General features: G+C 44.8%; 2 protein-coding genes across 3 annotated transcripts in view; one reads left to right on the top strand and one right to left on the bottom strand.

Moving 5' to 3' along the window:
- LOC123513481 (glutamic acid-rich protein-like) overlaps positions 1 to 963 on the top strand; it is a 26,331-nt gene extending 25,368 nt beyond the window's left edge. Inside the window, exon 17 of the mRNA XM_045270676.1 lies at positions 38 to 963. Within this exon, the coding sequence (XP_045126611.1) occupies positions 38 to 131 (94 nt within the window). The 3' untranslated portion in view covers positions 132 to 963. The remainder of the gene's footprint in view (positions 1 to 37) is intronic.
- Positions 964 to 1,094: 131 nt separating this feature from the next.
- The window catches only part of LOC123513474, a 15,159-nt gene continuing 3,753 nt past the window's right edge, over positions 1,095 to 12,500 (bottom strand). For both annotated transcript variants that reach the window (XM_045270642.1, XM_045270653.1), the window contains exons 4-17: positions 12,033 to 12,252; positions 11,212 to 11,341; positions 9,939 to 10,770; positions 9,184 to 9,434; positions 8,318 to 8,492; positions 7,553 to 7,824; positions 7,046 to 7,157; positions 6,450 to 6,536; positions 5,055 to 5,189; positions 4,338 to 4,470; positions 3,239 to 3,380; positions 2,537 to 2,661; positions 1,816 to 1,989; positions 1,095 to 1,462 (exon numbers count right to left, since the gene is read on the bottom strand). In XM_045270642.1, the coding sequence (XP_045126577.1) occupies positions 1,329 to 1,462; positions 1,816 to 1,989; positions 2,537 to 2,661; positions 3,239 to 3,380; positions 4,338 to 4,470; positions 5,055 to 5,189; positions 6,450 to 6,536; positions 7,046 to 7,157; positions 7,553 to 7,824; positions 8,318 to 8,492; positions 9,184 to 9,434; positions 9,939 to 10,770; positions 11,212 to 11,341; positions 12,033 to 12,252 (2,922 nt within the window). In that variant the 3' untranslated portion in view covers positions 1,095 to 1,328. The remainder of the gene's footprint in view (positions 1,463 to 1,815; positions 1,990 to 2,536; positions 2,662 to 3,238; positions 3,381 to 4,337; positions 4,471 to 5,054; positions 5,190 to 6,449; positions 6,537 to 7,045; positions 7,158 to 7,552; positions 7,825 to 8,317; positions 8,493 to 9,183; positions 9,435 to 9,938; positions 10,771 to 11,211; positions 11,342 to 12,032; positions 12,253 to 12,500) is intronic.

The following is a 12,500-nucleotide window of genomic DNA, read 5'->3' on the forward strand; positions in this document are numbered from 1 at the left end:
CTTTACCGTCGCTACAAGAATAATTACTGTTCCCCAGGTCATCCCAATCACGCTCCACATTGCTGCTCCACCTCGCCACATCCACCCAGCGCTCCACATCGGCGGCAGGAAAATCAACAGTGACCGGGTGAAGGCTGTGTGGTGGCAGGCCGCTCCTCAGCCTGCCATCGGGGGTGCCAGCCTGTCCTAAGTGTTTTTCTCTCCCAGCTCCTGCCTGTCTGTCACTTTGTCCCCGTTCTTGTCTCTCTCTATTCTGGCTCCATCTCTCTCTCTCCTAACTCCTCCTTTCTCTTCTCTCTCCCCTGCCATGTTTCAGTCTCTTTCCCTCTCTCCATTGCCTTCTGTGTCCATCTTTCTCCCCGATCCTGTTATTCTCTCCTGTCCCCCTCTCTTCCCGCTCCTGTCTTGCTCTCCCCTCCCCCCTCTCTCTCTCTGACGCGCCGTATGTTTGGTATTAAGTACTACCTTTCATTGTACAGTAAGTCTCTCTCTCTCTCTCTCTCTCTCTCTCTCTCTGACGCGCAGTAAGTGTTTGTGTTGTAAGTATATGTTTTAATTGTTTGTTGTGGTTTGCTTGTTACTGATTTTTTCTTGCTATTCAGATTCAATTCCTCTGTCCTCCAGGTGAGTGACGTGGCAGTGACCTCATACACTGCTAGTGGTGAAGAAGGCAGCGGCGGCGACGGTGGTGGTTCCCTGTTTTGAGTGAAGTCCCTGTGTGTTGTTGTGTGCACGTGGTGAGTAAGACTCGTGGGTCGGCGCGCCGCTGGTTAATGAGCATCAATTTTGTAAGAGTCCGACGGGCTCCCAAGCATATTGTTTTTAGTTGTTTTTTTTTTTTTTATTAATTTTTCCGTCTCTGAAAATGGTCTTGGTGTTTCTCCGGAGACTCTTCGAGGTATTAGAGAGGGTAGTGAACTAAGGAATAAATTGAATTGGAAAAGAGGGGTAGTGAACTAAGGAATAAATTGAATTGGAAAAATAAAACTGGTTTGTGTAATAATGAATGAAAACCCTTCCCCATACACTGTCAACCATCCTCTCTCCACTCTCCCTCACATGAACACCAAGGAAAGGCGACAAAATGATCGAAATAGTGTATCGAGTAAATTTATGCGTAATACAATTTTCATGAAATATAATATATACCTACATCTAACAATTTTATTAAAATATGTATATTAAAATACGTATATACATACCTCTTTATCTACATGGTGTACAACAGAATAAACACTTAATAGGTACAAAAACAGTATAATATACCTCTCTTTATCTACATGGTGTACAGAATAAACACGTGATAAGGTACAAAAACACGGCCTTCCTCAAAGCAGGAAGTGAAGCAGAGGCAGGAAGAGCAGGGCCAGGGTGAGGCCAGCCCCAGCCGCCGCTCCCCTGTACCCACCATAACCATCGTCGTCATCACTACTGCCCTTGATCAGATCCCACAGGGTGTTGGCTGGAAAAGGAAAATGTCGGTATAATTTCCCCCATACCACTCTCCTCATTATCCTGCCGGTACCACTCCCCGTTCTCTACCGCTCTACCCCCGCCTCCTCTCCCCGTTATCCTTTGCCTACTGCCGGTCTATCCCCCCCCCCCAAAGCCCTCGCTCCCAGTTATTTGCCTATAATGTCACTTACTCCCCGTTATCCTGCCCGTCTACCACACCATCCACCCCTGCCACTACCCTCCCTCCCCTTAACCTCATTCCACACCCCGTTTCTCCCTCTCACCCTCCCTCCCCCTAACCTCCTACTCTTACTCCCCAGACTCAACTTACTACTCCCTCCCTCCCTCCCTCCGACTCACTCTTATACTCCTCCAGCAGCAGTTCCTCCTCCAGGCCCCCGCACGTCCTGTAGGGGAGCTTCTTGGGGCGGTCCGGGTCAGGGTACACGCCCCTGATGCTGATGGTGGGGTGGTCCAGGATGCCGCCAGCCAGCACACGGGAAAAGTCCAACTCAAGGCGACCTGCGCTGGGGCCTTCGTCAGGAGAGAAAATGCGAGGTGAACGTGTGAGAAAATAGGAAAGGAGTGTGTGTGTGTGTGTGGAAAGGATAATGTGTGTGTGTGTGTGGGGGAAGGGATCGGTGTGTGTTTGGAAAAAGAAAGACGTGTGTATGTGTAGAGGATTATGAAGATAAAATATGACTAGTTAATCAAAATATGACTAACTAACTAACTGAAGAAAAATATGACTTCAAACTAATGACGAGAAAAATGAGAGAAAAGCTGAGAAATGAGACGAACTGTAGTGAAAATGAGAACACGAATAAGAAAACAATAGACGAAAGAAGGAAAGTGACGAGAAAGAACTAAAAAAAAAAAACACACGAAATGAATGAGGAAAAACACGAAATAAAACTGACGAAAATAAAATATAATAAACCAGAAAAATTAAGATTATCAAAGAAAACGGATCCCAAAAAATAAAGACTAGAAAAAAAAACGAACTAAAGGATATAAACTAAAGAAAACAATCTGCCACTTAAAAATATCCTTCCCTCCCTCCCCCCCCCCGAACACTCACCCATGAAGTGCACCACGAAGGTCACACACTGCTGGTCACTGGAAAAGGTCACTGTTTGGAGGTCAGCAGCCAGGAACCACTTCGGCGCCCCCAGAACCTCCCGGATATCCATCATGAAGGTGGGCCTGTAGGAGGAGGAGGAGGAGGAGGAGGAGGAGGAGGAGGAGGAGGAGGAGGAGGAAGATGAAGATGAAGAGAAACAAAACGAGGATAAGATGAAGAGAAACAAGAAGAGGAAAAAGATGAAGAGAAACAAGAAGAGGAAAAAGATGAAGAGAAGCAAGAAGAGGAAAAAGAGAAAGATGAAGATGAAGAGGAAGAAGAGGAAGAGGAAGAGAAACAAAAACAGGAGGAGGAAAAGAGAAAAGAGAATAGGGCAGGAGAGGATAAGGGAAAGGAGTAGCAGAGAAAAGACAGGAAGAAAGGAGGAAAAGGAAGAGGATTTAGGAAGGAGGGAGAAAGATGAGAGAAAGAAAGAAAGAAAGAAAGGAAGTAGGAGGAATGAAAGAAAATAAGAAAAGGAGGAAGATTTTAGTGTTTTTCTTCATCCATGTGTCTTTATCTATTTATCTATTCGACTATCTAACATAACTCACCCCCCTCTCTCTCTCTCTCTCTCTCTCTTTCTTCCCCTCCTTCCCTCTCACCCATCCACTTCCACTCCCCAATCCACAAAATCTATCCAATCCATCTCTTACTTACACGGAAAACTTGGGCGCCTTTCTGATAATGACCCACTTTATAATGTCATCATCCGGTTCTATATTGGCACAGGCGAACCGCTCCACTCCTGCATTCTCCCTGTGGATTATAATGGCCCGGTTCATGATGCCGTGTGGACCAGCTGTGTGGAGGAGAATGGGAGGGATGTCAGAGGAGTGTGGAGGAAGGAATGGGGGTGGAAGGGTGGGTAGAAGAGAGAGAGAGAGAGAGTCAAGGCGGTGGTGGTGGTGGTTTGATGGAAGTGATGGAGTGGAGAGAGAAGAGAAGAGGTGGAAGAGTGGAAGAATGAGTGGAAGAGAGAGAGAGAGGGGGTGAAGATGGTGGTGGTGGTGGTGGTGGTTTGATGAAGGTAGTGGGTTAAAGTGGAGAGATAAAGGAAGAGGTGGAGGAGTGGAAGGATAGGTGGAAGAGAGAGAGAGAGAGAGAGAGGGTGTCAAGGTGGTGGTGGTATGATGGAGGTGGAGAGGGAAGGAAAGGGTGATGGATGGTAAGGTGGATGATTAGGGAGAGAGGAAGAAGTGGAAGAGGAGGTGGAATAAGAGAAAGGACAAATGTAAGGAAAAATAGCGAATGATAGAAATATGTAAAAAGAGGAAGGGAAATACGAGAAAAGAGGAAAGAAATGAGAAAAATGAGAGAGAAAAAGAAAGAGAGGGAAACAAAGCAAAGAAAAGAGAAAAATAGAGAAACAGGGAAACGAACGAAGGAAAGAAATACAAGAAATGACAAAAACGGAGAAAACAAAGAAAAAAACAAGAAAAAAAGAGAATTATGAAAAAAAGAGATAGAAAGAAAGAAAGAGGTGGAAAAACAAGAAAAGAAATATAAAGAAAAAGAGGAAAACGAACAAAGAAAACCCCTTCAGTACTGGGCCACATTTTTACCATTAGACCATCTTATTGACATTAGGAAGGGTCTATGGAGGTCAGAAGATTAATGGCCACAGTCTTCACTATCTTAATCCCCCCACATAAGTTTCTGAAGCTGTGTAAAATCACCAAATAGTAAGCAGAATGAATATGGAATCTCGTCAAGGCACTGAAGGGGTGAAACACAAACACAACACAAGCACACATACACAGTGGCAAGTTACGATCCACGAACACGAAGCGCTTGTCTCCAATATCGATGGTTCCAAGGCGCCCAGAGAGGTCTCCAACATCACAGCGCAAGGGTACATCAGGTCCACACTCCCTCTCGTAATAGTCACGCTGTTGGGAGAGAGAGAGAGAGAGAGGGTGGGGGTAGTGGTGAGAGAGAGAGAGAAAGAGAGGGATGGGTGGGTAGGTTAGTGGTGAAGTGAGAGAGTGGTAGATGGGTGTGAGAGAAGATAAAGAGAGAGAGAGAAAGGGAAAGGGAGAGGGAGGGAGGGAGGGGTTAGTGATGTGAGAGAGAGAGAGAGAGAGAGAGAGAGAGAGAGAGAGAGAGAGAGAGAGAGAGAAAAAAAAGCGAAAAGATATAATTAAAGAGAGTGAACAAAGAAAGATAAAGAGAAAGTAAGAAAGAAAGACAGACATAGACAAATACACAGGCATAAATCCTTTCTCTCTCTCTCTCTCTCTCTCTCTCTCAATCTTTCTTTCCTTTCTTCTCCTCCTTATTCCTCCAACTCTCATTCTCTCTCTCTCTCTCTCTCTCTCTCTCTCTCTCTCTCTCTCTCTCTCTCTCTCTCTCAATCTTTCTTTCCCTTTCTTCTCCTCCTTATTCCTCCAACTCTCATTCTTCCCCTCCCTCTCTCTCTCTCTCTCTCTCTCTCTCTCTCTCTCTCTCTCTCTCTCTCTCTCTCTCCACTTACGTCATTAGGGAAGGCGAGGTGGATGAGGTACGGATTCCACCTGTACCCGGCAGCCACACACCTGGATTGGAAAAACTTCACACCTGCATCCACTCCCACAGGGTTCACGTACACGGACCAGTTGTGTCGCCTCGTCTGGAAACGTACAAGGGCTCAAAACGTACATGGTCTTACACGTACATGATCTTACATCCTCCTACGTGTTTTTTTTTTTTTTTTTTTTTTTGGTAAGAAAGGAGAGGAATGACTGAGTGTAAATTGATATATATATATAAAGTAAGGTCTTTTTTTTCCCTTATTGTTTTTCCTTTCTTCTTTTTTTTTTATTATTTATTTATACCACGTGGGCTTTTCACAGGAATTTATGGGCTAAAGAGGGTAATTTATTGTGGTACCTCCTATTTCAAAACCCACAGCTAGGAAACCCCGAGTGAGGAAGCCCAACCTACACTCGGACCGTGGACAGGATTCGAACCCGTGCGCTTGGAGATCCCTCGGACCACAAAGCACGCATGGTTCCACTGTACCACGGCAGATATCCTCATTAATTTCTTTGTTATCCTACTTCCTTTCTTTCTACTCTATTTTTGTTGGTCTTCCTCACTCACAGTATGAATGAGTGAAAATGACGTAACACTAGTATGAGTCAATATTTTAACACTAACACGAGAGGAGGAGGCAAAATCGTTTACACTAGTACCAAGAGAATGAGTAAAAGTTAGGTTAGGAAAAATTATCTTACTAGTACTAGTCAATATTATAACACTAGTATGAGAGAATGAGTCAATAGTATGTTAAAACTAGTGAATGAGTAATAATATTGTGTGTGTAGTTTGCATGAGAGAATGAGTTAAAATTATTGATACTAGTAAAAGAATGAGTAAAAGTTATATTAGCACTAGTATGAGAGGATGAGTCAATAGTATGTTAAAACTAGTGAATGAGTAAAAATATTGTGCATGTAGTTTGCATGAGAGAATGAGTTACAATTATTGATACTAGTAAGAGAATGAGTAAAAGTTATATTAGCACTAGTATGAGAGAATGAGTCAACTAGTATGAATGAGTAAAAATATTATGTATGTAGTTTGCATGAGAGAATGAGTTACAATTATTGATACTAGTAAGATAATGAGTACAAATTGTTAGCAGTAGTATGAAAGAATGAGTCAAAAATATGTCAAAACTAGTATGAATGAGTAAAAAAATAATACTACGTAGTTTGCATGAGAGAATGAGTCAAAATAATGTTAGCACTAATATGAGAGGATGAGCGAAAATAATAACACTAATGAGAGGGTGACTCATAATAATAATAATAATAATAATAATAATAATAATAATAATAATAATAATAATAATAATGATGCTAATGAAGTAATGCCATCCACTGACCACGTTCCTGTTGTTACTGCCAGGGTGTTTCAGGTTCACCTCGATGAAAGTCTCGCCAAAGGAACCGTCCATGTACACCAACTGACGCTGTGTGTGTGTGTGTGTGTGTGTGTGTGTGTGTGTGTGTGTGTGTGTGTGTGTGTGTGTGTGTGTGTGTGTGTGAGGGAGAAAGAAAATCATTGTTATTATTGTTCCTCTTATCGTGGTTACTGCTGCTGCTGCTACTACTGCTACTACTACTACTACTACTACTACTACTATTACTATTACTACTACTACTAACAATAATAATAATAATAATAATAATAATCGTTACCCTATTCTATATTCCTCCACTTTGTCTTTAATTACTACTCTCTCTCTCTCTCTCTCTCTCTCTCTCTCTCTCTCACTTATTTCTCTATTCCTCTATGCATTTTCTTTATCACTATCACACTTCTCTCCTCACACATCCTACAACATCCTACAATCCTACACTATCCTATCATCTCCTTCCATCACCCACGTATCCTTCCATCTCTCACTTTACCCTACCACACTGTACCGTATCCTACATCCTAAAACATCCTACACATTCTAACGTATCCTTCACTCACCATCCTGACGTATCCTTCGGCGTATCCTTGAGGGTTGTGGAAGGATGCGATGGCTGACACCTGGCGGGCCTCGGCAGGTGAGTACCCCCATCCTATACTGCCGCAGAACCACCTGGGGAGGGAGTAGTGGTGGTGGTGGTGGTAGTAGTAGTAGTAGTAGTAGTAGTAGTAGTAGGAGGAGGAGGAGGAGGAGGAGGAGGAGGAGGAGGAGGAGGAGGAGGAGGAGGAGGAGGAGGAGGAGGAGGAGAGAGAGGAGGAGGAGGAGGAGGAGGAGGAGGAGGAGGAGGAGGAGGAGGAGAAGTAAGAGGAGGAGGAAAAGAAGATGAAAAGAAAAAGAGAAAGAAGAGAAGAAAAAAATAAGAAAAAAAAACAAGAAAGAGAAAATAACAAAAAAAAACTACAAAAATAAAAATGACAAAAAAAAAAAAAAAAAACACTCCCTCACTCCCCCTCACACACCCACAAACACCACCTCTGTCCCCCCAACACACACACACACACACTTACCTCGCATTCTGCTGTATCTTATGAATCACCACGGACCGTCCCATGATCGAGGTGGGCCCAAACAGTTGCAGATTCGTGTCATTGTAAAACTCGTGCAGCCAAGTTTGCCCATGAAGACCCCCGTATTTCCCAGAGAGGTCGCCCATCTCGTACAGGTCATCCGTGCCCTTCGTGGGTGCTGGAGAGTCACTGGGCGTTATGTTCAGAGGGTTGTAGTGCCCCAGTGTTGTGGAGGCTTCACAGGGGAACTCCAACTCTGCTTCTACTGGGACCTGTGAGTGAGTGAGTTTGGGTTAGTGAGTTTGGGTGTGTGTGTGTGTGTGTGTGTGTGTAGGTGGATGAGTAAGTGAATGAGTGTAGGTGGATGAGTGGGTGAGTGAGTGAGTGTGTGGGAGAAAGATGAGAGTGGGTGTGTGTGTGAGTGAGGGTATAAGTGAGAGAAACAGCAACAAAACGAAGAATAGGAGTAATGAGAAGAACTAGAAAAACAGGGAAAAAAAAAAAAGGAAAAGGAAAAGGAAGAACTGAATGAGTGGAGGTAAAAAAAAAAAAAAAAACACACCAAAGCAAACCAAGAAAATAAAACACTAAAAATCCTAAAACAAACTAAAAACTAAACAATTAAAACACCACTAAAACAAAAAAAAAAAAAAAAGAAAGAAAAAAACATCAAATTGATAAAAAAACGCAAAAAAAAAAAAATCTGAAAAATTAACGAAAAAATACCGGACCACCACCACCACTACCACCACCACCACCACTCACCATATGCACGTGGTACCCCCCGGCCATCCCCGCCAGGCCCCTCAGCTCCACCTCAGTGTTGGTCAGGTCATACTCTGACTCCTGCACGAATTCAATCTTGCCCTCCACCGACCCCGCCCCCCTCGTCGCGTGCCACTTGCTCACCACGCCCTTGTGACGGAAGATGCGGTGGATGCTGCGGGCGGAACAGGTGGAATGGGTGGGATTGTGAAGGATTTTAAGGAACTATGAAGGATTTTAAAAGACTGGGAAGAATTATAAAGGATTGTGAAGGATTACAGACGATTACAAAGGGGTTATGATGGATTGCATAGGATTATAAAGGATTAGAAAGGGTTATGAAGGATTAGAAAAGTTATGAAAGATTAAAAAGGATTAGAAAGGATTGTGAAGGATTACAGACGATTACAAAGGGGTTATGATGGATTGCATAGGATTATAAAGGATTAGAAAGGGTTATGAAGGATTAGAAAAGTTATGAAAGATTAAAAAGGATTAGAAAGGATTGTGAAGGATTTCAAGTGGTTAAGAAGGAATAGAAAGGATTAATATGAAGGTTACATAGGATTATAAAGCATTGCATAGGACTGTGAAGGATTGCAAAGGGTTATGAAGGATTTTAAAGGCTTCTGAAGGATTTTAAAAGGTTCTGAAGGACTACAAAGGGTTATGAAGGATTAGAAAAGGTTATGAAGGATTTTAAAGGATTATAAATGATTAGAAAGGATTATAAACGACTAGAAAGGATTATAAACGATTACAAAGACTCACGAAGAATTACAAAAAGATTCTCAAGGGATTACAAAAGCCTTAACTAAAAAAAACATCCTAATGACCTTTCCTGAGACATCCTACCGCGTCCTTACCTCATGCAGGCCATCCTATCACCACGATGTTTTGGAGCAAAGTCATCATGAATCACAATGGAGTGTCCTAAGATGCTGTGAGGCCCCGAGAGAGGAAGATTCGTGTCCGTCATCATCCTTTGTGTCTCCGGGGCGCCCTTCACTGTCCCCGAGACCCTGACGTTCCCGTGACGCCCAGAGAGGTCCCCCAGTTCACATTTGGCAGGGGTGTCCACGCTGCATCCCTTGTATTGCCTCTCGTGTGTGCTCACCTGGGGGAAAATAGGGTGTCATGGGGTTTTGTGGGTTTTAAAGGGAGTTTGTGGGGTTTTAAAGGGGGTTTGTGGGGTTTTAAGGAGGTTAGTGGGGTTTTAAAGGGGATCTGTGGGGTTTAAGAGGATCTGTCGGGTTTAAAAGGTATCTGTTGGGGATTAAAGGGAATTTGTGAGTTTAAAGTGAATTTGTGGAATTTAAAGGAATTTGTGGGGTTTAAAAGTGATCTATGGGGTTTAAAGGGGTTTGTTGAGTTTTAAAGGGATTTGAGTGGGATTAAAATCGGTTTAGTGCGTGTAAGTGGGTTTTATTGTAGTTTAATCGGTTTCAGTGTAGTTTAGTGGGGTTTAAATGGGTTTAAGATGGATTTTGATGGAGTTTTGTGGGATTATGATGGCTTATTATGGGTCTTAATCGGTTTTTTGTAGAATTCTATAAGTTTTTTTTTTTTGTGTGTGTAAGTGTGCGTGTGTGTGCGTGCGAGTGTGTGCGCTTTACCGTACCTTGAAAGGGTTGTACCGCGGGCCAGCACTGACGCAACGCTTGGTCCAGTTATAGAAGTCCCTGCCTGGGGGGTGGAGGTGCACGTGCCAGCGGTGGTCCCCTGTGGTGTTCCTGCTGCCGTCAGAGTACACGAGGTAGGTGACCAGCACGGAGGTATCGGAATGAGGGTCATCTGCCTCTTGCTCAAATATCATCTCACCAACTAACGGGTATCTGAAGGTCACAGCGGCGCGGATCTGTGGTGTAGTGGGGCGGAGGTTAGCACAGACCCACCTCGCGCCCTCCGCCTTGTGTATGACCAAACCACGACCTAGCACTGAGCGAGGGCCGAAGAGAGGCAAGTTGTGGTCTGTGACAGTAGCTTGAGCGTCCTCTAAACCCAGTAGCATGCCGTGTTTCCCGCTCAAGTCACCCAATTCATACTGATCGTGCGCACCGAGGCCAGGCTCAGGAGATGTAGCCACGTCCACACCATACGGGTTATAGTGGCCCTTTGTGGCGGAGCAGTGCGATACCCCGGGGTCCCTTTGAGGTAACGCAGGGAGCTCATGCACGTGGAACCCCCCGGCAATCCCCCCCAGGCCCTCCAAAGCCAGGGTGACGTCCGTGGGGGCAAAAAGTGACGCCTGTGTGAGTGTGATTTTGCCAGTCACTCCCAGGGCATCGAACACCGCCCGGGCCTTCTTCGGCAGCACTGGTCTGAGCTTCGTGCACGCCCACAGGTGGTCAGGGTGAAGGGCGCCCATCACAGCCAGGTACAGCTTCCGCGGCCCCGTCAGGTCAGGCAGGGTCATCTTGGTGGAGGTGTACATCTTGCGTGAGAATCGTGACCTGGGAAGAGAGATAGAGGGCGTGACCTGGATTGTGTGACCTGGCGTGGAATGAGTGGCCTAATGTGACCTGATGGGACCTAAACTGTGACTGACACTCTCTCTCTCTCTCTCTCTCTCTCTCTAACACATCCATGACCCTTCAGAGCACCCCAAAACAACATTGAACACCCTAAAAACACCCTAAAACACTAGACACCACCAGAAAGCATCTCAGAACACTCACAACACCCAGAATACCACACAACATCCCAAAATACCCCAAAACACCTCAAAAAACACCTCAAAACAACCAAAACACCTCAAAACACCAGAAACACCAGAAAAACACCTCAAAACACCCCATAACACTCACGAAACACCCCAAAACACCTCAAAAAATACCCTAAAACACCACACAACACCACAGAACACCCCTCGCTTTACCTGTGCGTGTTCTTACCTAGCCGCGGACACTCTTAGGGGCCCATGAGCTGCCGTTAAGTCCCCCATTGGGCAGCCAGACTCGTCACACTTCTCTCTCCCCTCAGGATCATAAATGCGACTCAGAAAATTGCAAGATGGTCGGTTCTCTGCGAATAGTAATAGTAGTAGTAGTAGTAGTGGTGGTGGTGGTGGTATTTTTCCCTTTCTATACAACCACCTCTATTCTTTCCCATTTTTCTTCACTCTACACACCCTAGTCCTCCCTATTCTTCCTTTCTTACACCCTTCCTCACCCTTTTTCTACCGTTTCATCATTTGCTACACTTCGTCACCCTACACAGATCTTGCCACACCCTTTCTTGCTCTATTTCACCTTCTACACACCCTACGCTCCCTTTCCCATCCTTATTCACCCTAATCTCCCACCTTACGTATCCTACAAGCCTTTCCTCATCCATTATTCACTCTTCTTCACCCTATATCTCCTTCTACACACTCTTTCCCACCTTTATTCACCCTATCCCTCATCCTGCACACCATTTCTTGCCTTTTTCCATCCTTCAACCCTTCTTCACCCTAATCTCTCCCTCTACATACAGGTTTTCACCCTTCCTAACCCTATCCATTATCTTTTTCCTCTTTCTCACCCTTTTTTTCACTCTATTTCTCCTTCTACACATTTGTCACCCTTTTTCACCCTTCTTCACCCTATCCATTATCTATTTCCTCCTCCACACTCCTTCTCACCTTTTTTCACTCTATTTCTTCCTCTACACATCATTTCTCACCCTGTTTCACCCTTTTCACCCTTCGTCACCCTTCGTCACCCTGGCTCACCCTTCTCGTCCAGGATATCGGTGATGAAGAGGGACCAGCTGTGATCACCGCTGGGAGGGTCATCAGCTGCTGTGTGGTAGACGTCAGTAAAGATTGTGGTTTGTATTCCCTTCTTTGAGTTGTTCCCTGTCCCAACGTCCCACGCCCAGGTCCTCAGCCACACCGACCCGCCCACAGGAGCCTGGAACCGCCCCTCGTATGTCCTCTCGCCGCCCACTCCCTGTAGAAGGTCAAGGGTTGAAAGGTAAGGTCGTGGTGGTGGTGGTGGTGGTGGAAAATAAAGGAATAGATGAGGAAAGGATGATGTGATGAGGTGTTGTGGTGTTGTTGTGGTGTTTGTGGTGGAGGGAAATAAGGGAAGGGAGGGAGGGAGGGAGGGAGGGAGGGAGGGAGGGAAGGTTGAAAGGATGAAAAGAATTTAATTAGTGGCGAAATTAATGTCTCTCTCTCTCTCTCTCTCTCTCTCTC

The sequence above is a fragment of the Portunus trituberculatus genome, chromosome 5, assembly GCF_017591435.1.
Source record: "Portunus trituberculatus isolate SZX2019 chromosome 5, ASM1759143v1, whole genome shotgun sequence".
NCBI classification, from domain to species: domain Eukaryota; kingdom Metazoa; phylum Arthropoda; class Malacostraca; order Decapoda; family Portunidae; genus Portunus; species Portunus trituberculatus.